The sequence below is a fragment of the Poecile atricapillus genome, chromosome 9 (genome assembly GCF_030490865.1).
Source record: "Poecile atricapillus isolate bPoeAtr1 chromosome 9, bPoeAtr1.hap1, whole genome shotgun sequence".
Lineage (NCBI taxonomy): Eukaryota > Metazoa > Chordata > Aves > Passeriformes > Paridae > Poecile > Poecile atricapillus.
Window position 1 is genome coordinate 13,149,659 of NC_081257.1, and position 24,974 is coordinate 13,174,632.

General features: G+C 42.1%; 1 protein-coding gene across 3 annotated transcripts in view; it reads left to right on the forward strand.

Moving 5' to 3' along the window:
• Positions 1–24,974, forward strand: part of MGLL (monoglyceride lipase) — a 102,013-nt gene that overhangs the window by 48,992 nt on the left and 28,047 nt on the right. For all 3 annotated transcript variants that reach the window (XM_058845466.1, XM_058845465.1, XM_058845467.1), the window contains one exon: positions 11,801–11,907. In XM_058845466.1, coding sequence (XP_058701449.1) covers positions 11,801–11,907 — 107 coding nt within the window. The remainder of the gene's footprint in view (positions 1–11,800; positions 11,908–24,974) is intronic.

Here is a 24,974-nt window from a genome sequence, read left to right on the forward strand (position 1 = left end):
TGCAGAGTGAGGGAATAAGACCTAAATTATTGGCCTTTCTTTAGAACAGAATTTGGTTTAATTTGCTGTAGATGTCAGCAGGTTAGTTGGTTCACCAACAGACAAGATGAGCTTATTTTTATAATTTTTCAACATACTTTTAACTTTTATTTTCAAAACTATCTCAGTGGGCTTTCAAATTCAACTGTCAGTTCCAGAAATCTGCAATGGTTTAATTTGCTGGGTGAAAATCATGAGGAGTGACAAGGAAGCAGTAAGTAATTAAATTTCTGTAAGATAACATCTAGCTGACTTAATGGTTAAGCTTTTTCTTCATTTTTTCAATTTTATGTGAGAGATAGTCCACAATATTTGGAGCATTAAAATCTGTATTCTGAGCATCATTCATAACCTCATATTATTAAAAAGACATTCAAGCAATCAGCATTCAGTCATCCTCTGATCCTCCCCAAACAAGGGGCATAGAGCATCTCAACCCAGGTTGTCCTGAAAATGCACAGAGCATCTCTCCCACATTATTAGATGCCCATAAATTCATTAGGACTGAAAGATTTTTTTAAATTGACTTTTTTCTTTCTAGGTTAGCTGTGGCCCCATGCATGTAGCACAGGGAACCCATGGTGATATCTTAACTCTGCTGTTATGCTCCTGCTGGCTGCTTTAGAGTCGGGTTTTACTCATGCTGTGTGTCCATCCTTGCCTCTGGCATGCTGTATAGCCACAGGAAAGGCTTTCTACCTCTGTGCTTCAGTTTATGTGGCAGTGGGAAGAGGGGTTGATCCTTGCTTGGGATGGGGTAATGGATCAGAGAATCTCTTGAGGTGCCACTCATCTCTGCCTTGTGTGACCTCTGCAAGCAGCCTGGTTGCACTATTTGTAAAGCATTTGGGGTTTTCTGTATGAGGAGTGTTGTACAAAAGCCAGCTGCTGTTATTATTTATCCTGTTTATTTACTGGTCACATTTCTCAGAGCTGGGGAATGGAAAAAAACAAGCAATCAGCAGATTCACTTTGTTTACATTTCATTTTGCTTTCGGTGTTTGAATGCTGATTTGTTAAACACTATTCCTTCCTTTGAAGCCTGTAATTTTGCATAGTGGAAACATTGCCTCATTCTTACACACAGGTGTAGATTTTTCTTTTGAAGCTTATTTAAGGGTTCTGCCCATCAGAGGTTTGCTTCCTGCTGGGCACATTCTCCTCCACACCCTTCTCACACACACCCAGCTCTCACTCTTTCTTTGCCAGGAATAGAAGGAGTTGAAGCTGGCCCGGCTGGTGGGGTTAATAATTGTGGTATTGAAAGTATTTGCTCTGGATATTGTTGAGATTTTTAAAAAATGGTCAGAAATATGTGGTACAGTCTCTGGTGAAGTGTTCCACATGAAACACAGCATTCCTGCAGCAGAATAACAGCTTGTGGTTTAAATAAATGTTGTTATTTCTGCTCAGCTGTAGGTGTACATGTATGTTTTGGTTCAGTGACTGCCAGATACTGTAAATGAGTATTGATTTCCTTTTCTATTTTAAGCTTTTCTGCAGAAAAGACATCCTACGTGCCTTTGGCTTTCTTTGCCTGTACCTAAAATGATTGCAGCCAAGGACTCATCTAACTAAATACTCTTTTTTATATTGTTACCACCCACCTTTATTCTAGTAGTTGCACCTCAAGTCGGACAGGTCCCCATTCACATTTTGGAGCTTAAGGCTGTTACATCTGGCCCTTTTTGAGAGAAAATCAACCAGGCAGTGATTAAAACTCATGGCAGGTAGGTTCCTTATTTGTGTTAGCATGGCAGCCCTCACTGCAAGAGGTAAAGCTACCTTGGTGTTAGAAATAAAATGACATTTTAAGGAACCAAGCCTCCAGTAGTTAAAGCCTTTGGACGCCCAGATTAGCTCATTGCAGCCAAGAAATAACTTAGATCGATTTGGCAACCATAGGCTGAAGTCTGTATTCAACTCTTAAGTCATCTGTAGGTAAACCCTTGCACCTCACCTGTGGCTAAAATACATTTTGGTTCAAAACATGAATAAACATTTCAGCCTTTAATGCTCCTGTTGCAGTGATCATGGTCTCAGCAGCATTCTATGTCTCATGTTTAACTGCTTATATTCAACTTTCCTTCCTACCTCAGGTCTACAGCAAACATGGAATAGTAAATTAATTGAAACATGCTGAAAGCCTTGGCAAACGTTTTGCCTGTGACATTCCTAATTTCCCAGAGGAGTAGCTGCTGATATTGATTTTGACAGAGCCTGTAAAGCCTCTTGCTGCAAAGATTCCTCTCATAGCTGGGCAAGGCTGAAGTGCAGCTCTGGGATATGCCAAGATTTCATTGGAAATTAATGTGTTTAATCTCAAAATATGTTAAAATATACATAAGCCCTTTACGATTAAGAAATCAATCCTTTAGTTTCTGCCTCTAAGTTTATAAGATAATTCCACCCTAGGTTTTGGAAAATCAAGCGGAAAAACTTGGCAATTTAGAGACCCATGCTGCCTCTGACATCTGAACTTATAACAAGTGTGTCAGTTCATTAAGAATAACTAATTAAGATCTCTGCCAACACAGAGGACTGCTGACAAAATTGGATCAGGAAGGTAAAAGTGAGGATGGGAAATTGACTCAGTGCAGGAAGTAATCAAGAGTTCCACATTAGGAGTGGAATTGCCTGGCCACAAACAGTGGTTATTATTGGGTCTAAGTATGCCAGGGACTTGAAGGCTTAAACCATTGCCATACAACTGTGAATTGCACAGTTAGTGCTTTATTAAAAAGATATAATAACATAATATCTTGACTTCACAGAGCAGGTAAAGTGTCATCTCCTCTCTTGCTCCTTTATTCACCCCTCTCTTCCTGGAAGGTGTCCCTGACCATCATAGGGGGGTTGGAACTATGGGATCTTTAAGGTCCCTTTCAACGCAAACCATTCTGTGATTCTGAAGCTAGTGAAGATTTTCCCATATAAACCCCAAATGCCTGATCAAAGTACTTCATTCATGCAGGAATAGCTCAGAAATGTTCTGACCCTCTTGTGCCAGGTGTGTGCTTTTCAGCCTTTTCCCCGCACAGGTGCTGGGCTGCTGAGCTGAATTCTTCCTGTAACAACTTTTTTGGTACTGCTGGTCATGAGTTGTCTGTACCATCCACTCCCTGAAATAGCAGCTTGAAACTGTAGGTGGTCAGAGTCATGGCTACAGCCTGAACCATGGAAAGAAACATTTTTAAGAACCATTGATTTAGGGGGGGATTGACTATGAAGAACCTCTGGTGCACCTGGGTTCAGACTACAAGTGATGTCCTGCATGAAAAATACCTTACAAAAGAATTGAGGTCAGAAGAAGTCTGCAGACTTTTCCTAGAGGACTTCAGCAAATGCCACTTAACATTTAGATGAAATATTCTCTGGAGCACTTGATTATTTGTCTCAAACCACAAGCCCTTCACAACAAATATTTGAAAATAACCGAGCAAGCAGCATGTTCCTAAGGACTTAAACATTACCATGTACTTGTGTGGATCTAACCAGGGGGAATGGCTTTAGTAAATAAAATAATTTCCATCATTTGGAAGCTACAGAGGCATATCCAAAATGCCTCACCTCAATTCAGGAATGCTGCTGTTTATTTCCATCTTCTGTGCTATGCCAAAAAATGAGATTAAATTGTCAATATGTGGCTGGGATGCCATGTAACGAGCATTCTTGCATGTCTTGGGCTCATTCCTTAATTAAGCACACCTTGTTCCTCTCTAGGAAGCTTCTCTTGAAGGGTTGAGTTGGATTTGTCAGGCTATGAACTTACAGCAGCAATTATGACTTGTCACTGGAACAGGTTCCAATGATCTGAATATGCCAAGACTTCAAGGGAGTTCAGTAAAAAGGAACTGGTTTTTCACAGCTATTTTGAAACAGAGACATACTTTTATATTAAAAAAAACCTTTTTTTGCTCAGAGAGCTGATGCAGTCCTGAACTAGTTAGTAGTGCTCAGTTTAAGCAATAGTGACGGTGCAGAAGAAGCTTCTTGCCCTTCAACTGCAGTTTTCTCATGCTTGGAAAGGACAGCCCATCTCATTACACAGGCCTTTCTATTTTCAAGGCTTTGGCTCACTAGGCAGTATCTGCATTTCGATTTCAAGAAGAAGCTGCTACACGACTGGCTAAACAGTCATTTTTGTCCCTTTGGAAATCATTAAACATTCAGTGCAAGTGAAGAGGAGAGTCTGTGAAAATTGTTCTTGCTCTTATTCCCTGTCTGTTGGTTCTCCATTGAGAATGGTGGCCCTGCAGCCATCACTCATCTGCAGTGGCTTTGCTTCCAAATCAAAGTTAATTTTTAATAAAAGTAGCCAGAAGTATTTTACTTTTCCTGATTTCCAAGGGGATCTGTGCCAGAAACTCTTTTATTTCTTGGCATAGTCTCCCTCCACACTCTAAAGCTAATCTGAAAAATTTGGGGGTGATTTCAGATTGACTTGAATTTTGCAGCTGATGTCTTCCATTTAAGCAGTGTTTTGCACAGTTTTTTTGGACAGACACTGAGTATTTTGTGCATCTATCCCTGTAGCACCCCTTGGGGATTTTTTTCTCCCTTGTAACCCTTGTACTGAGCAAGGGCTGAAGCAGAGCAAAGCACAGCACTGGGATGTCCAGTTCCAGCATTCCTCCCAGTCAGGTCCTGGACCAGTTCTGTCCCCCCCATCATCCCTTCCTCGGTCCTGTGTGTGTGGCAATGCCTACCCCTTGTCTTACTGGAAACAGAAAAAATGATCCTTCTGTCAAGGCTTCCTGTGCTCTGTGGAAGGGCAGCAGCCACAGGAAAGCTCAGATCCAACCCTGGCTTGCCCAAGTCTCCAGGGATCTTGTCTGTCTTGCAGGTTCAGAGCAGCAGGTCTGGCAGTCAGTTCTGCCAAGGCAAATCCCATCTCTGATATCAGTGAGGAGTGTCTCCCTAGGGCATTCCATGTAACTCTAGAATCCCTCCTCCTCAGCTTTATCCAAGAAAGGGGTGGGAAGATCCAACCCATGAATTTTAAGCTACACACCAGGCATTTCACCCCTGATCTCTGCTTCATGTCCCCTAAAATATTACTTCAAAGTTTCCTTGAAACTAAATACAGCTGATCTTAAATGTTGACTTTGCAGAGATTTACCCAGAGCTGTGCACTTGCAAGGACCCAATAATTCTTTCTCTCCCACCCCCACCTGAAATTTCCTTCCTCCCTTCTCCCTGTATTAGGCCACTCATGAGTTATTCTCAGTGAGGGCCTGCTTTTTGAAAAACTACAATAAATCAGCTTAAACTATTTCTCCACATTGTTTTGTGCTGGCTCTAGCTGGATCCTGTTGAACCTTTTGTTATGAAATATATTTGTACTAACCAGTTCTGTCTCTGCTCTGCTGATTTATGATGTCTGCATTTTCTGAGGTGGTTGGAAAACGTAGCTATGTTATTCCTTTTGAACATCATGGCACTTCTGAAATGTCCTCCTAATTCTGCTCTTGTGAGGAGCTGTGATTTTGAGATGTATAATGAGACCAGAGTAGCAAACATGTTGCAACAGGATTGCTTACAGGAGCAGGCACAGATTCCAAGACTGAGCCCTAAATCTCTATGGTGTAGGACAGCAAGATGGTGCTTAAATTAACAGTGTCTTCAGAGGGGCTTGCATGGGAACTTCCAAGCCTGAGGAAATGAGGAAATGAGGAAAGAAAGCAGGAAGCAGAGCTTGCTGAAGAGGCTTATTTTTTTAATTGCCTATTTAAGATTTGGACAGGAATAAAGATACTGATTCTACTAGTCTAGATCAAACCACATCAAACACTAATGTACAGAACCCTCAACCCCCACCAGCTCTGTATAGTCAAGCAGAAGTTGTGTGTTGTGAGCATAAGGCAAGTTCCTTTGACATGTTCTTTCATGCATCAATGTTTTTCAAAGTTAAGCCCCAGAGATAAACTCCTCCAGATTCAGAGCTCTGTGAGGTATCCGTGCCAATGCTGTGTGGTCTGTGATTTTGAGAGAAGGTTGATAGAGACTCAGCTCCATGCTATTGACATTCTGATTTGCTTTTTCCCCTGAACTGGGAAGAATTGTGAGAGCTGCTAGAAAGAGGTGGCTCCCCAGAGCCTGGGTCTGCTTAACAAAGCTGTGGGGCAGCAGGGCAGAGAATGCAAAAACCTGAGCAAGAGAGCAAGAAAAGCTCTCGGGTGTAATGCCTCCTTGAAACATGGATTGGAACTGGGAGAAAAGTCACTCCCTCTTGCACCTTCAGGGGGACATAACTCAGATGTTTCCCAGAGGCAGAAGGATGGTGTGAAGAGACACACCTGACTCCATAAATATTCCTGTCTAACTAGGCTGAACTCACGGGTAACTGTGTAGGTCAAAGGCATGCATAACATGAGTAAAATTGCTGTAGCTTTTTGTAACCCCTACACATGGCCTAAGTTTTTTTTTGGGTTGTCTTGGGGCACAAATCACCTCCAGAAAAAAGAATGCAAAAACTGACTCAAAAAGCAGATACAGAGGCAACCTCTTTCCAAACTTTGGGTCTTACACTCAAAGCAAGAGGCTGAAGAACCCCCCAGAGAAAAGGAAAAGATCACCAATAGTGCAAAAAAAGTTTCTTTTTCATTATGTGTTCTTGTAAATTGTTAGCTGGATTTTTTTTTTTTTTTTAATCTTTAAGCAAATACCAAGGGTAGAAAATTAGATTGGCACTTAAACCTCTACAAATCTTATTATATGATAGATAGCTAATCCTCATGGTGAGGCCCATTTACCCAGCTAACACAAGAATGAACACCTTTCAGTGACTTTCCATTGTAATATACTTTGGAAGCAAAATACACACATAACATTTTTAACTAAAAGATCTGTGAGCAACTATCCAGCTGCTTGTCCCAAAAGGTCACCAGTTTTTGGTAAATAAAATTAAATTGTTCAGCTACAAAGGAACTGATAAATCAGCTCAAACAATACAACAAACTGTAGTACTTAAGCCAGTCATTTTTCTGGCAGCTTAGCTGGCTCAGAGCTTTGTCAGATAACTTTTAAAAATTCCTTTAAGAATTTAGTGTCTGGAATTCAAAACTATGCAAGTCAGATGTTCTTTGTTAAAGCTGATCTGGTTCTGGTAACAACATCAGTAAGACCAAATGAAAAGCACAGTTGCCTAACATACAATAACATGGTATTAGCTTAAATTGTGAGGGCTAGATTCAGGAAATCACTTCTGTGTGTGATTAAATCAGTCCTTATTCCGGACAGCATTTATAAATCCTTTTTTAACTTTCATCCTGTACTTTGAGAGTCCTGTTGACTTTCATGTGTTGAAGAAAGTTTCCTGAGGTTAAGGCAAGTACTTAAATATTATTCTGAAGAGGGATGCTTTTGAATGGGGTGGAAAAGATTGCATTTTTCATATATGCAGTCATAGGAAGCTTGTCTTCCGTTCTTTGGTTCAGCCCTAATGTTTTGGGTTATTTTCTGGCAATAAAAGAGTGTGCACAGGGTCCCAGAAAAGTGGCTCTGTCCCCAGAGGACAAAAGATGTTAAAGTCACACCATCCTGCTTGCAACCTTCTTTGTCTGGTTCAGTTTCAACATGAATTTTGTTGAAAGCAAAGCAAGAACATGGGTCTCATGCCCAGCAGGACCCAAGCCCTCAGTGGTGTTTCAAGCCTACAAAGTGTCAGCACAGCAGCTTGCTGGGTGTTTTCAGTGTATTTTTCTTTTAACAGCCTTGGTTTAAGAGGGCTTTTGCTCACATGTGTAAGTCCAGTACTGCAACTTATTTTTCCTAGAATTGTTCTCCTGCAGTTGACTGTGGAATTGCATCTCTGAATAATTGTCTTAGCCCTTGACAAGACAATGCCAAAAAAGACAAAAAAAAAAAGAAAGTGAGAACCTTTAAACCTGGTACTGCCTTTCTACCTAGAACTGCAACCTAAAGCATGGCCCTGCCTTGCAAAGCTGCTGCAAAATGTGAAATATTAGTGGATGTGAAGCTACAGTGAGAAATAGGGAAGGGCTGGACACAGCTAAAGCTTGGATCAGCTGGTGACCTCTCCAAGAGGCAGGACACACAAATAACGTGTGCCCATGGATTTGTGAGCTCTGTCCTGCAGCCTGGCCACCACAGCTCCCACCCTCCCCAGCAAAGGACAGGGTGTTTGCAGGTGCTTTGTATTAACTGTGGGTGTGCAGTGCTGTGTTTTACAAAGATTAACAGGCTGTGTAGGAGGTGATGCCAGTCAGGGGTCACCAGCACAGCGGAGATGTGGGAGCAGGGACAGGTCACAGGTACATATCACCTCCTCACCAAAGAGAACTAAATACAGCCAGTATTTAGTAGTTGATTTGAACAGCAAAGACAAATATTATTCTGCTTTCTTGTTGTAATAAGCAACTTCATCTGTTTGCCAAGCTGTGCAGTACCAGGAGATAGAAACCTGCAGTGAGGAGGGGGCAGGAGGAGGAGGAGGTGATAAAGGCTACAGGAAGGGCACGAATCTGCGAAAACCATCTGTTGCTTTTGCAAACAGCAGTCAATAAAGTGGTTTCCTTTAATAGCCTGTAATTGTTGTTGCAGAGTTAGGTGAGAGCAAGGGCTCTTACTCCTGCTCAGCTCACACCTTGGCTTTGTGTGCAGATGCTGGGCGCAGGGAGTCCGGCTGCTGTGAGCAGCTTTCTGAGTGGGGACCAAACCACGCTACTTCAAAATGCTCAGCAATCACAGCTCCACCAGCCAAAACCAGCTGGTGCATCCAAAGATACACGAGCTTTCCCTGCCTATGGTCAGAGACATGAGAATTAGCAGGGATTCAGGAACAGGTCACCTTCCAGAGAACTTTGCAGGCTGTGCACAATGTTTTCTACCCAATAGGTGTGAACTTCCAAGGATTTCAGCAGCATAACTGCAAAAGGTGGAGGTGAAGAAATTTCTCCCCATTGCCAGTTTGATACATGGCCACGGCACAAACCTTTTTAGAACAAAATTCTCTTTGAGACTGCTCAGAAAGGCACTGCAGTCCTGCAAAATCTCAAACACTGCAGGATCCATATCAATTTAAAATGACACTGTTGAAAGCAAACTCAGATATTCTGTTATTCCAACCATGGTGGTAAGGAAGGAGAAGGCAGTGACTAAGAGCAGGGATATCTGCAAAAATGTTTACATACAGGAAAGAACTGCTGTCAGTCAATCTAATCATTTGTTGTATTTTCCTGTCAGCTTGCAAGTGATAACATGTTAAATCATATATTTGTTACAGTACATTCAGGTATTATTTGCCAAATCTAAACTTATTTTGTAATGGAAAATTGAAGATTAAGTGAAAGAGCCAAATCCTTCAATCCTTGTTCAGATAATACTCATACTAATTTCAATTTTTGAAGATTGTGTTCAATATATGGCCCTTGTGCTGAAAGCTGGAGCTAAAGAGCTGTGTAGATGTGACCTAGTTTTTAGTCAGCAAAGCCACTCTCACTTTTTGTTAAATAACAGGACAGGCTGATTTTGTTTCAGTGTAACAAATTGGAAATTTTATGCTTTGTTTATGATTATTGATAGGACAAAACTTTTAAAAGTATCTAAGTCTTTTTAACAGCTACTGTCATTAGAGCTCTTAAGGCACAGATAGGCTCAGGGGTTTTATTCAGTATTTTGCAGACAAATAATAATTGAGGTCTGTTCCCTGTGGTGTGCAAAGGCTCAGTTCTGTAACACCAGGCAATTGTGTTCCAGGTGGAAGAAAAGGTCACAGGAACACCTTGCCTCTCTAAAGCTTTGAGGCTTTATCTTTTCTCACTTGGTTTCACATAAAATGAGGGCCCTTAGCATCTAGAAGGATGCTGACAGGCAAAGTCATGGTACTGCATCAGTTTGAATAAAAGCAAAACAGGGGCTTTGCTGTCACAGAGATGAAGAACCAAGAATTTCCTGGAAGATCTCTCCTTGCCAGCTTCCCATTAGGTTTTGTTTGCTTAGTTCCATTTAGTGCAAAAATTCAGATACTCTTTCTCTGAGAAGTGAAGGGCTATATTCAGTCAGCCAAGCTGCACCTTAATCTCTGTGCCTAGTCAGCAGAAACATACAGGTCCCCTAAAGAGCTTAAGCAAGACATTGAGCAAGGAAGCTGTCAAGTTTGAAGGTAGTAGGAGGTATGGCAGAGAGATTTAACCTGGCTGAATCTGCTGGATATCAGGGCAGTGGGCCCACGGGAAGAAAGTTAATATTCTCTACTGAATAATCAATGTCTCGATTTCTTCAGCATTTGGAGGTACAATAATAGATTGTGCACTCCTAAAACCAGTCTGTCTGCCAGGTGCATTGATAACTTGACAAATCAATTGATCAGGGACAGTGACAAAGGAAGGAATGACTGCTCCACACGGATTGTTTTGCAACCTTCAGTGACACTAAAGAGGATTTGTAAGGCACAACAAGTTAAATATGGCACATGACCTAACCTCACCCTTGCTAATTGGTGTCAGACAGATACCAGAGCATCTTTGCCTTGTTGCTTTTGTGTTTGCAATGAACTCTGTATAATTCTTCTGGTCTGGATTGATGCTCTTTCAAATTGTCCAGCTGAGCAAATGCTTTGAAGCAGGTGCTAATTAAAGAGCTAGGACAGGAGTTTCTGCATCATCCAACATATTTTTTAAGTTTAAGTATATTAAGATTTAAGCAGTTTATTGCTGTGAACACACTATCTAAAAGAGTATTCAAAACCTCAATCAATATATAATTCAGGAATTCCTTAGCTATTAACTGCTGTCACTGTTTTATATTGTCAGTTCTTGCACTATTTCACTGTTCATGTACTGAAAATGCCAAACTTGTAGCCTTCAAATGGTTTTGTAGTTGCTGATGTTGCAATGACAAATGATCCTTTTAAACAAACAAGTTATGTTTATGTTTCTAAAGCTGGATTTTAAATATTCACCTGTCAAATCTAGCAGAACTTCTGTAATCTCATTGCTACTTCTGCTCTAGTTCTAGCCCAAGCCTATACAAATTTTATCTAGCAGAAACACTGGGGAGATTCAAATTCAGTCATTTTCATTTGATGACATTCCACTAAAAGTAAGGTATTTTTCATAAAACTGGAATATTCAAAGATAAGTATTTGCAAAAATGTCTATTAGACTAGTTTTTTATTATCTCTATCTGCACAGTGGCTATGTACGAGTCACTTTAATCATAGAAGTGATGCAACTGTTTTGGGATAGAAACTGGAATGGTAAAATTACCATAATTGGGTCAAAAGATAAAATTCCAAACTCCAAGCAAAGTGCTGGAGACTTATTCCTTGGCTGAAATTCCACCTTTGAGTGTTCTGGAGCATCAGACAATGTTTCAAGTCACAAAGCTAAGGACAGTGTTGGTATTTGAGTCACAGAGAGATACCAGTCCCAAAATACACAGATAGCATCACTTACACTGGAGGAGCCTCAAGCCCCCTGGAGTTATCCAGCTCAGGGACTGGTGCTGATGCCCATCTGCATCTTGAACTTGCAGCAGACCATGATGGCCCTGTCCCATGAGCAGTTGCCTTCCCTGTAATCCATCCTACCACAGCCTGGTGAAGGGCAGGTCAATGGCAGGTCAGGGTGCCAAGGGTTTCCCCTGTACTCAAACTCTGCAAATTCTGTACCTGCCTGCTGTTTGCTGATGTCTGAAATGCTGCTGCTGAATTGAATGTGCTGGTTTCCCTTGCAGCTCTGAAGCCTTTGCTGGTTGATGGCCAAGTTAATGATTTGTGCATTGCTGCTCCATTTAGGGCCCTGGTGTTTATCGCCCATGGCGCTGGGGAGCACTGCGGCCGCTACGACGACTTGGCCCAGAAGCTGACGGGACTCAACTTGTTTGTGTTTGCCCATGACCATGGTGAGTTGCCTAAAACTGTACTTGATTTACAGCAGCTCAGGCCTTTGCTGAAGTAAATGTCATTACAGCTACTCAGCAGTGAGAGAAGAGCCAATAAAATATTTACAACTAGACATAAATGAGAAAGGGAATATCTGTTGTTTTGTCAAGATCTGCATATTGAATCTGTAAAAGCTATCCCTGTTTGCTTTCAGTTTTCCTCAGCCTTGCCCTTGACATCACTGCTGGTGCTATTTTGACCTCACTCTAAGGGATTATTTCTCTTCCTCCTCTCCTGGGGGTGAAGTGGTATTGGCCACTGTGGAAGTGGGACTAGGAGCCACTTCTGCTGGATTCACAGTCAATGTCCTAAGTGATGCCAGACAGGAGGCTGAAATGTCAGCATAGCTTTAATACACTGATACAATGAGACAGCTGCACCCTTGGAGCATGGAGAGGCAAGAAGGCATCACAGACACCTTTGAGCACATCTCCACAGTCCAGCAGAGAGACTGGAGCTGGCTGTGCAGCCTCAGCTCTGAGGAGAAACCAGCCTGAGTGGTGCAAGGCTGTGACAACACCCCTTTGGCCCTTAGCCAGCAGTGGGGCAGTGCTGGGCCAGGTACACGTAGCTGTCCCTGCCTCTTCTGGCCTGAAGATCTCTGCTCTGTGCCCCATGCTGTGATGGAGATGTGCTGGGTGTCACCACGTCTCCTGCAGTGCATGCATCAGGACATGCCAGTAACATATTCCAGCCTCTCCTGGTTCTCTGGTAGCCTCCTGTCACACATCACACTTGCAACTTCATCACTTCCTTGTATTTGGAGATCTTTGCTTTGATTTTATCATTGCAGACTACTGCTCCCTGTGCCAGCCACTCTGTCAATAAAATGAATCAATGGGATTGATGATGGCAGCAGACAAAATGCAAGGCCAAATTCTGAGCTGACAGGTTGAAATGGGATGAATTTTGGTGTAAATCTGATGTTCTTTGGGCAGATTATCCACTAACATTGGGAAGTTTACTGCAATTTACTTAGCTGAAGCCAAGACTCAAACCTGCCCCTAGGTCTCCTCAAAGACAGGACTGTTTAATTTGAGTTTGAAGATCCTGAATGTACATGAGTCATTGCACCATTTATTTGTGAGAGGAATGTTAAACCTTACTTAATCTGGGTACCAAGGCTTTCCCTTGCTCTTGCTTTTGTGACTCACTTTTGGTCACAGCACTGTACTTGATGTGCAGAAATTACCCCTATTCTCTGAAAAAGAGAATGCCTGGTCCTCAGGACAGCTTGCAAGGAAAATAAATAAAACCCAGGTGAGTTCTTTTTTCTGAGAAATTTATCACATGCCATGTTTGAGGCTGGCTTTGCAAAGAGACCTGTGCAGAAGTATCCTTGCTCACCACCTAAGTCTCTTTCTCCCTGAGTAGGCAGAATGTTTCTAAGTGTTGATTAATTCATTTTGATACACTTCCTTCTGAGGTGGAGGTAGGCTAGCAGGAGCCTGCAGCTATCCCAGTGGAAGTGTCTCCATCCCCTTCTGTTTATCTGTGTGGTATAAAGTTCCTGGGAAGGGGGATGGAGAGGCCACATGCTGCTCACCCTGCAGCTGCTGTTAGCAGACCACAGCCAGTCCATACAAAAGTGACTGAACACCAGGACACACGAGCAACTTGTTCAGTCTCCATGAGCCCGTGAGGGGCTGCAGATGCTCTCTGTGCATGCTTAACACCATGCCTTAGCTCCTCATTCTCATAAAGCTTGATAAAAGTTTTAACTAGAGTTAAAATAGCAATAATTGAAACGATGAATCTAGAAGAAATGCTAAAACATTGTGTTTATTGCATGGATTTGATACAGGGAATGCCTCATCTGTTGATGGAGAAGGGTCTTTGAGGTGCATGTTCTTGTCAAGCATGTTTTGTGCTGTGTGACTATTTGCTCTTTCTCCTTGAATATCATTTTCACTAGACAAACAAAAATATTTCTTTGTGCTTTGGGTTTGGTTTTTTTTTTTAAATACACTAGTATTGCTGGATTAAGCAGTGCAGTTAGAACAAATCTGGTTTCTCAGGTCAGTTAACATCTGTCAGACTTACAGTTTTGTTTGTAAATTCTGTTCTCCTGATCAGCAAAGAATAGAGGGTGAAAAGGAACCTGAAAGCAGAACAATGGAAACAGTTGTGTTACACAAAGAGCTGATGTAACTAAGCCTTGATTCTCTGTAAGTTAGAAAGACAATTAACATCTTTTAGTCTTTGTATAATAATCTTTGCATTTAAAGAGGCAGCCACCAGGGATAAACTTTGATGAAATACAAGTTACAGCCTGAGCTAAATGCCAGTGAGAGGTGAAGGACATAAATGCCTCCATTGCTAAAACTGCTCTGGTCAGACTGGGACATTTAAACTTTTCCTGCACTATTTTATCTATTCCAAATTATTTCAGCAGTGTGTTCCCCTTTGTGTCCCTTCCCTTGGATATCTTTAGGTAATATCAATTATTCAATTGTGTTAGCACTATAATAGCTGTCTGTTCCCTACCTCATACCATGGCTCTTAGCTGAATGAGCTCAGTGTAGACTTCCAGACCTGGATATTTTTTCTGGTTCTGGTATTCTCATGGATAAAATTCCCAGTACAGGTGCATTATCCATGAGATCATTAATGCAGTTCCACAGCATGGCAAGTGTGATTTCCCAAATGACTTGGGAAGTTACCAGGGTTGTAGCATGCGTGACTTGACTGATTTATGTTGTGTCTGTCCTCCAGTCAAAAGAAGGAAAAATAATTTCCATTTTTATTGCTGACTCCATAGGAGCTCACACATGGGCTCTAAATCTTGCCAAAGGCTGCTCTGCATCACTGTTTCCTCTTCTGCAAGGCTTTACCAAAAAGGTTCTTCACAGAGTAACAAACACTGTGCACTCCAAGCTGTGTCTCAGTATTGTCCCATGTAAGGTGTCTCTGGCTCACATCTCTCAGTATGTCAAGATTTGAACATTTACTCTTTGGGATATTTCACTGTAATCACAAGACTGCTGGACCTCATAGATATGTATTAGAAATTTTCTGTGGTGATGGTGGAAATTGAATTACAAAAGACCTCTTTACCTTACCCTACATATAATATTATTAAATGACTTTGGTTTATATCAACCCTGTGTAAGAGGAAAATGGAATTTCTGTGAAGTACAGCATTTTTTTTTTCCTGTGGTCTCTTGTAAGGTGTTTTTAACAGACAGATAATTGTTTCCCATGATTTTTGGGTTTGCTTAGCATGCAGCTTCATAAAAAGCAGAATTAAGGCTGCTGGGATGACCTTGCTATTTCTGCAAGTTTTGGAATTTTGAAACAACATCTCACGTTTTCAACTTCATTTATGTATTACTATTAATTTATTATGGCAAGATTCTGACGACAGAAGAAAGAGACAAACATATTATGTTATTGGCAATCAATTTAGGAGATCTCTCTTAAAAAGAATACCTGTGGTGTATTCATCAAAGTGGAGTGATATTGCAATTCTTCAGTCAGCTGCAGATTGCAGCTCCTTTAGTTTCAACACAGTAATTTTAGGGATTTGTAAAGCTGAGAGCCAAGGAAAACAAGAATAAAGGCAAGAGAATGTGGCTTTGTTTTCTCATACCAAGCATTTTGAGTTGGTAAAGCACATGATGTTCCAGCCATCCTCGTCTCTCTTCCTATAACATCTCATTTGCTGAGATATAATGCACTATGGTTGCATTACGTGGCCAGAGCCCAGAAAAACCACAATTTCACCTTCAAAAGTACTTGTCAACTAATAGCAGTCAGAAACACATTTCCAAGATACAGGGACCACAAAAATGTGTTTATTTTTTTCTTACATTTTTTAATCATAGTTGAAATTAGCCCTCCTTTTCACTTGGACTTGCTCATGCTACTTACATGTATTATGTCTGTCTTACATGAAGATGAGGAGGATTAAATACTCAGCCCTAACCTGGTGGCAGTTTCTAGCCACCAGATTCACTCCCATCCTGCTTTCTCCAGGAGGAATAAACTCTCTATCTGTCCTGCTACATGAAGACCTTTGACCCCTTCACCCTTTTTGAAGCTGTTGAATTTCTCACTCTCGAGTTATGTTCAATGTCAGATCAAAGCAGAGGGAAAGGTTGCAGCTCTAACAGCTTATTCACATTCCTTAGATGTTTCTAACTGAAGTTCAGCTTGCTTTGGCAGCCCTGCTGCTGCTGCTGCTGCTTTGTGTGTGGTGAGCATTTCTGATGGATTAGCAGGTCCCTCTCAAACACCCACTGGTGCTTCTTCTCTCCATTAATTTCCTCACTCTTTCTCTGTTTAATGAAGGATTTATTTCTAAAATGTAGAAAATAGCTGGAGCAGAGATTTTTAAATGCATCAAATATTAGTTGCTTTTGTTTTGTTTTTTTTTTTCCCCAAGTGATTGCTATGTTGTTCTTGTAACTGTTAAAAGACCATTTTGTTGATGAGAACAGAAGGCTTTTATTTATTCATAGCACTGGGAAGGATTGGTCTACACAGAAAGATTAAAAAAAACTAAACATGGTCAAACTGGGAGGGGAAAATGACCAAAAAGGACGTCAGAATTAATAAGAACAAGAGTTAGAGTAGCACTGCAAGTGTGAAGTGCTCATGTACATTAGCATGCAGGAATGTTCTGGACAGCAGCATTCCCTGACATTGTGAATGGGCAGGCTCCAGGGATGGAGCCAGGAAAGCTTTGGCAGATGTTATTTGGAGCTGGTTTGTCCATGGAGCAGCACCACTGCTCCTTGATGCTGGGTTTGGGCCCATTAACCCACAGCAGTCTGCTCTCTGCTTCCTCTGATGAGCATTGGGGCAGGGAAGGTTTGAAGGGCTTTTCTGCAGAGCTGTGGGAAAGAATGGCTCTTACTGTTTCTTTTCCTTTGACAGGAGGCTTACAATGGGTTCTGGGCATTTTCACTTTTTTCCAGCTAAGAGCCATAGGTTCTTCTTAGCAGGGCACCCCAGAGGAGATGGCTCTTTGCCCTGGCTGGTAGAGCACTGCCAGAGATCTTTTATCCCTGTTTTGACTCCCTACTCGGTACAATCCCAAACCTTCCCCTGCCTTTCCTTCTCCACATATTGAATGAAGGTAGCAGTCAGGCTTACCTGCCTTCCAGGCAGTGGTGAGGAATGTTCTCCCTGTGTGGGGCACACAGGAGCTGAAACCACAGCATGTGATTGCAGGGTGAGAGCTCGGATACTGCAGTACACCATGGAATTCCTTAGGCAGTGAGACAACTGTGAGAACCTGGAGGAAAGTCATCCTATGAAACAAATAGCTAGTGAGTAAACTTAGTTCTGCCTTCCTTCTCTAACTCTGTTTTGGCAGTGGGGGTTCTCATGGAAAGAGATGAGCTGGGAGACCATGCTGTAGCCACCCATGAGCTTCAGGCAAAGTGAAACCAGTTGTTTCTGACCTCCAGCTCTTCTGGAATCACTGATCTTGTAGCTCTGGAACTCAGAGTAGCAGTGACAACTTGCTGAGGAAACCAGGTCATTCAGTTTTAGCCTCTTTGAAATTATAGGCAAAATTACTGCTACAGCTGAGATGTAACTTTTCACGTGCACTGAACAAGCTCTTGAACGCAATCTTTCAACTGGACAGTCTATTTTTCCTTGCTTTCTCCCAGGTTCCTGCATGAGCCTGGCTTCTTTTGGTGGTTGTGAGATGGTACCTCCCAGAGGGATCACAGCTCATGAAGGAAAATATCCTATGGATACACCTCCTATATAACATAATGATGCTGAAATGTGCCCATAATTGTATCATAACACAGTGTGGCCCAAGGGGAATATCCTGTGGCACAGCAGGCAATTGTAAGCACTTTGAGATGGGCTTTATTAAATGGAGGTTTCCACAATATTCTTGTTATTTTTGAGGAGGTCATTACAGACTTCTGCAGCCCAGTCTTGCCCTGGTGAAGTGATCTCTGCAGTGACTGTTGCTTTAGCCCCCACCCTTCATTCACACTGGGATCACATGGTCCCAAATCTCTGCATGCACCATGTGGCATCTTCCAGCGCAGGTAGGGTTGTTTCCATATGAGAGGAGCAGCCACACAACAGAAAGAAAACTCTGGGTGAGCCATGAAAGCACATACCTGCAGTACCTCTTGCTCCAGAGGAGGCCACATGCTGGGACTTGGAAAGGCAAATGCAACCTTTGTTTTTGTTTGTTGTGTGAAGGCAGATGAAACAACACTGTTGGGGCAGGAAGCAGCTAGACCACAGCAAACTAAAAATAAAGAAACAGTAAGGCTCCACACAGCTGGTGTGTCTGATGGAGAACACATATGCAGCACTGTAGTATTTTGTTTTAAATGTTTGGGTTAGAAAAGATGCAGGGGATACTCAGAGGTGTTTCCTCTCTACTCCACTCAGGGGGATGAGACTGTATTTGTTTCATGGATTTCCCTGCCAATGTAAAAGTGGGGGAAACATAGTCTTGCACCTATCTTTAAGGCAAGGGAGTTTGGAAATTGTGAGGGCTGGATACACCTATAGCACAGATGCATAGAAGAAAGAGCACCTGAAATCAGACATGTAGTGTCATCTAGTGTGAGCTATGAAAACTTGCCAACCACAGGCTGCTCAAAGCAATCTATTTGTTTATCTGACCCTGACCAGTTTTTATTTTTTAAGTCAGATTTAATTGTGGTACAGTCAGTGAGGTAAGATAGGCAGGTAAGCTCTATGCTATAACCAGAGCTGCATGGAGACACTGTTGGGATGGGGGGAAAGACAGTGCAGATGTTCCTTCATCACTGCCCCTATATGTGGACATCACTAGATGTTAATATTGTGGCAAAGATTGCAAAAGAATGGTTGTGGTTTCCTCAGTTACTCTGCTCCTCCCAACTGCTCAACCATTTCCTCATTGCTTTGTATCCACCCTGGAACAAAAGGTTATTGAATAAACAACATTGAACAGGATCTTTGGCTCAGGCCCTGGCTGAACTGACCTCACTTGTCATCCAGCAAGTGTGGTGTGAGCTCTGAGGGAAGCAGAGCTGGGACACATTTTACTCCTGTCATGTCCCATCCACCTTCTGGCATGAGCCATTCTCTTTCCTCACTCCATCAGGTGATGAGAAGAAGGTGCTGGAGATCCAGCTCCCCTGGGTTATGAGGGAATCCCTCTTGGGGCACACTGGGATCTGAGGGCCTGGTTTTCTACTCCGGATGAAATGGACCAGGCAACCCACCCCAGTTCTCCTAATTATTCACTGCTTACTAATGAGCAGGGGGAGAAATGTCAGTAGGTCATTCCATGAGACAGTACATCTTCTCAGCAGCTGCTTCTTGAACAAAGCCTCACTGTTGGCCTTCACACAAGGAGGCGTGAGGCTGGAACAACAGTCCCAGTGAGTGCAGACACGGCGGCAGAGGGAACAGAGTGCTCCCTTCGAGCACAATGGCTGAGCATGGGACTGTCAGCTCTGCCCACTGTCCAGAACCTGCTCTTCAACCTGTCACTGCTAACTGCTTACTGTTGACAGACAGACTGCATGACAGAAGAAAGATAGGTCATTCATTCAGGAGACTTAAAAGGCTTTTTTCTCCCATGAGGGTTGAGTCCCTCTGGCTTCCCTTCCACAGTTCTGCCTCTCAAATGAGAGATACACTCCATGATAAAGAGGAGTGGACCATTGAATTTGCGTGTGGTGCTGATAATGTTGGGCCTAAGTGATAGGCATTTTGAATGAGTGGTCCAAATAATCAGGAATAAAACATCCTCTTTCTGGACAAAAGTTTCACTTTGGTGAATTTGAGAAACTTAAGGGGAAATAGCCCTGACTGAACTCAGCTCATTTCATTTTACAATCTGTTGTTTTGCTCTTGTCATTTAAAGATTCTGTGCAATTGTCATCTGTACTCTGTACAGTCTTTACCTGTATAACTTAATCCCCAAATCAAGGGTTGAATTCTGCTTTCACAGCTGCTTATATAAATCCAGGATAGTCCTGTCACTATGTCAGAAAGCAGGCTCAAGCTGCAACTTGTAATTGCATTTCGTATTAGTGCAGAAGGGTTGGCAACCTCATGTAATGTTTTCAACAGCTTACTTGCTCTCCCATAACCAGCTCTGCAGGCTGTAGGCGTACGTCTGCATGCAAGATGCTTGAGGGTGGAAGGACAAGGACCAGATGGTTATTAGAGCTAAGACTGGGAGAACAGATCCTCTCATGTTGCCAGCTATGTTTGTTATCTGGGGCTACTGGACAGACATCAAACTCACTCCAAACTTTGTTCCTTTACTGACTTCTGTGACAGAACATTAGTTCATATCATCAGGGACTTTGACCTCAAGAAGCATCAGAGGAATCTGTATTTTTCAAGGGAAAGAGTAACAAATCAATGTTGTATATAATATCAGTGGACCATTTTCATTAATGGTGTGGATGATGGGATGGAGAGCACTTTCAGCCAGCTTTCAGGGTGGAAATTGAGCATATGCTGGAAGGCTGCTATTCACAGGGACCTCGACACACAGAAGAAAGGGACTGGCAGGGACCAAGTGAAGTTTCAACAAAGGCGCTTGGGGAGTTCTGCATCTGTGGTGGAGTAACCCAATTCAGCATTAAAGGCTGGGCACTGAATGAATGGAAAGCAGCTTTGCAGAAAAGGACCTGGGGATCCTCACAGACAAGCTGAACACAGGTCAGCACTGTGACCTTGTGGTGGAGAAGGCCACCCCATACTGAGCTGTATTGAAAGATTATAGCCAGCAACCAAAGAGAAGAGATTATTCTCTTCCATTCAGCGTTTTTGAGACCACATCTGAAACACTGGGTCCAATTTGCTCCCCAGTAAAATGAAAACATTGACATACTGGACCAAGGCCAGAGGAGGGCTGTCAAAACAATTAGGGTACTGGAGAACAAGATGTGTGAGGAGAGGCTGATAAAGCTGGGCTTATTTAGCCTTAGAAGAGAAGGGAGCTTTAGGAAGCCTTATTTAGGCTTAGAAGAGGGGATCTTGTTGCTGTCTACAAGTCTCCAGTGGGAGCATGTGGTGACAGCAGAACCAGACTCTTGGAGGTGCCCAGTGATGGAATGAGAGGGAAGTGACACAAGTTAAAAAACGAGAAATCCCAATTATGTACAAGGAAAAGTGTTTTCACTGTGAGGGCAGTCAAATGTTGGAGCAGGACCCAGGGAGGTGGGGACACCTCTAGCCTTGGAGATATTTAAAACCCAGCTCAATAAGGTCCTGAAAAACCTGGTTGAATGGGAAACACTTTGATTAGGGGCTTGAACTAGATAATCAGCATATGTCCCAATATCTTTTATTTTTAATGAACTAAAGAGAATCCTAGCTACTAGTATTTGGGATGTTGCTTCAGAAAATAAAGCATGGAGGGTTTTGAAATGGGTGGAAAAAATTACCTTCTTAAAAGCAGACTTTTATAGTACTTACAGTTAAAAACAGTTTCATCTTCAAGGAGATGCTTTTTGACATTTTTGCACTATAGGAAAAGAAAGCATGTTTATTTCCACCTTTACAGGGACAATTTTTCCATAGCAACAGCATTTTATTAATGTACCTAGCTTTCCTATTGTTTGTCAGATATGTCTAATTTGGATGAAGTTGTTTCAGAAGCTAATTACTCATTACTGTAGATGATTCCTCACCTAAAACTGTATTTTCATACAGGTGTGGACTTTGTCATCCTATTGAGATACAAATGACTGTTCCAACTTACTGAACAACACCCTTTGAAAAGTAAAGGGAAAAAGCATACTTTGTTTATATAACCCTGGTTGGATTTCAACATTATTTGGGTTTCTTTAGTATCTTTCAATAGATAATAGGAATCAAAGGAGCACAGCCCAGCTCAGATTAGTCCAGCTCATATTAGTACCTATTTCAGCACTAACCTGGAGAAGAATCTTATTGAGGAGTGTGGTGTGCAAAGAGAACTCTTCTTTGCATGAGCAAAGGCAAAGGACAGACAGATTTACAAAGAGAAACCAAACACATAACCAGTCAATAAACGGCCTGAACCTGCCATTTCATCTTCATTTTTAATGCTCTTTGTGCCTTGCCTACATTGGAGACTGAGAATAAAATCGTTCTTGCTGAACTGAACAGTCATAGTACCAGGGGAAATGATTCACTAGAGCAGCAAAACTTTCCAAAACTTCTGATAAGAGAATGGTTTTTCCTTATAATCTTCTGAAGTCATGGGAAGGCTCACTAAAACAGCATGCATTTGTGTGTTTTGATCAAAACTGTGGCATTCAGCCTATTTTTCACCAAAACTTGCTATTAACAGACTCCCTGGGCCTACTCCAGGCAAACCTACCACACTGTGTGTGTTGGCACAGTGTGAAATGCCAGGAGCTGGTGCAGGGTCCAAGCCAACCCCAGGCTCCTTCTGAGGCATCAACCTCCCACAGCTTCCTGTTCCTTCATGGCCCAAGCTCTTGAGTTCCAGAGCTCCACTTGACAAAATAAAGATGCAGAAGCAGCTCATAAACTGCTTTTCATAGTTTGTAGCTCTCATGTTCATTGTTTATTTGCTCATTCATAAAGAGTGGCATGTTTTTCCAGAGCTGGAAGGTCTGATTCTAGCTGGGGGATTTTCTCCCTGCTGGGAGTAGCTCAATTTGTTACAGACCATGAGCAGACCTTTTAAGGGACTCTCAGAAGTCCTTAAACTAACAGCCATTTTTTAAATAACAAAAGATGTAGAGACTTTTTTAAAAAACAGAATGTTCTCTATCAGTGCCTCCAAACAAGTGCATATTGCAGCAACAAGCCCCAGAAGGAAAATATTCATTGAACAATAGGAAAATTAATCCTTTGTTGATTCACACGTTCAGGTTCTTCCCTCTTCAATAAGTCCAAGTGTTGCAGAGAAACAGGTTTGGTTATGCAGTGTCTGGTGGATTTAATTTAATAGCGCTTCTCCTATTGCACTTTCATTTTGAATATAAAAGAGGGCATTTATTTGGTTATTAAGACATACACCTGTTAGCAGCACAGGCAGAAAGACACTCCCTGCATTATCTAGGCATTTGTTCCTGCAAACAACATCCTTCTGTCTTCTTCACAAGTGGTGAGAGATCACTTTTTAACCAAGTTTGGTGGCCAGCAAACACTGTTGCTGCTGAGCAGGCTGTTCCAGGCTCTTGCTCCTCTGACTCTTTGAAGGTCCTCACTTTTTGTCCCAGTGTATTCCTGCCCACATTAAGGCTGTATGCCAATGTTTTTCTCTTCTCCATCTATTAGGTACCCACAACGTCTTAGTTCAGAGCATTTATCTTTTGGTTGTCTGTGGAGCCTGGCAGAGAGTTAACATAAACTGCTGTCATTAACTGATGTCTTTCACTTCTGTACCACACATCCCATGGGTCTTTCCTTGTTCTGCTTCTCCTTTCCTCTTTGAGACCTGTCTGTCCTGGGTTCAGATGCCATCAGCTTTCCCTCTCTCTCCTCCAGGGATGGTGCCAGTCCATGTGTGCCTAGCTCAGCATTGCAGCCTCTCATTTCTTTCAGAATGCCTCTAACTTAAAGCCATGTTTATAATGTGATCCTTATGTAGTTTGGGGATTTATTTCTTAATTGCTTGAGCCTTAATTGGTTCTGTGCCGCTACGCACAGAATACATGCCTGATCCGCTGAAGGCAGTAGCGAAATGCCACTAATTTCAGGGCCAGGATTTGACTCATAGGTTTTAAGGTTGTTGTTCCTATTTTAGTAAAAAATTAGAATATCTTGGACTATTATTTTAGAGAATAAAATATCATTTCATCTTTTAAAGTGTACAGGGAACTATAAAATCATAGTTGGTCCTCTGAAAATTATTTCAGAATTTTGGGAAATTAGCCTAGATAGTTGAAAGCTTCTGGCAGTGTGATCCTCTTCACTTCTGAGGCCACTGGTAAAGTAAAACAAAACATCTGGTTAACCTCTGTTTTATTCTCCAACCCAGATAAGATTCTCCAGCATGCCACTAACACTCCTTTTGGCCTTGAGCCTTCTTTGGAATAACAAAATGAGGATTGCAAAAGATCTCACAGAACCTAAGGCCATCTGCAAGCAGTCTTACTTGAAGATGTGTGTGGAGTTCACTTTGAAGTCTTCTGTGCATTCTGGCAGTGAGGTAGCCAACTGCCATGGGGCAATTTTGGTTTCATAATGTACTAAGGCATCAAACTCATCAGCCCATTTCTGTAACAGCCAGTCCTCATATGGGAGCCTGTCCTGGTCTGTGCCAGCTGTGGCCAAATTTTAGTGACCTACACTAGAAAAGCTCTTTTGCTTGTATTTCTGAACACTTCCCTAGATTTCACATCACTTTAATTTGGCCTGTGCTCTGTTATGTTCCAATGGTGCTGCAGTTTTAGCTGTGGGTATCTCTTGCAGGTCACCCTTCCCACGATCAATCCTCTGTGATTCAAATCAGGGGGTGGCTCATCCTCTATCACTGTAGTAGACTATGCAAGAAGGTGTTTGGAAACTGCCACTTGGCTCTGCCACAGGTTTTTCATGGCTCTCAGGAGTAACACTTCACCTCAGGTTATTCATGAGAACATCTGAGTGTGATGCTGACCCACTTCCGAGAGCTTGCAGCTGAAAAGCCCTGATCTCCAAGAATGAAAAACCATTACTGTGAATGGTTCTTCACAGGCTGAGAGGAAGATTCAGCCAGTGAATAGAGCAGTTTATAATAAAACCTCTCACCAATATTGAAAGGGATGAGGCAGAAAAATAAGAAATGTGAAACTGCACCTGCATAACTTTTCCTTATATCCAAATTCTAAGCACGTGCTTTCAGAACTGCTAAGGAATGGGCTGTGGATAGAAGACAAGCAATCAGATGTCAGGTAATTGCAAGCTGCTTGACTAGTTTGGTAGTTACATGTCCCTTGGTTGAATTTGTCTTCAGGATTGCACCTGGAAACTTCGCCGCATCACAAACAATGCAGAAAACTTACTGTGTCAGCCATTCTAAGTTATTCTAAGCCTGTGCTTTGTTCCACCCTTGATCAGTATTGCTTCATGAATAGGAGAAACCTGTTCT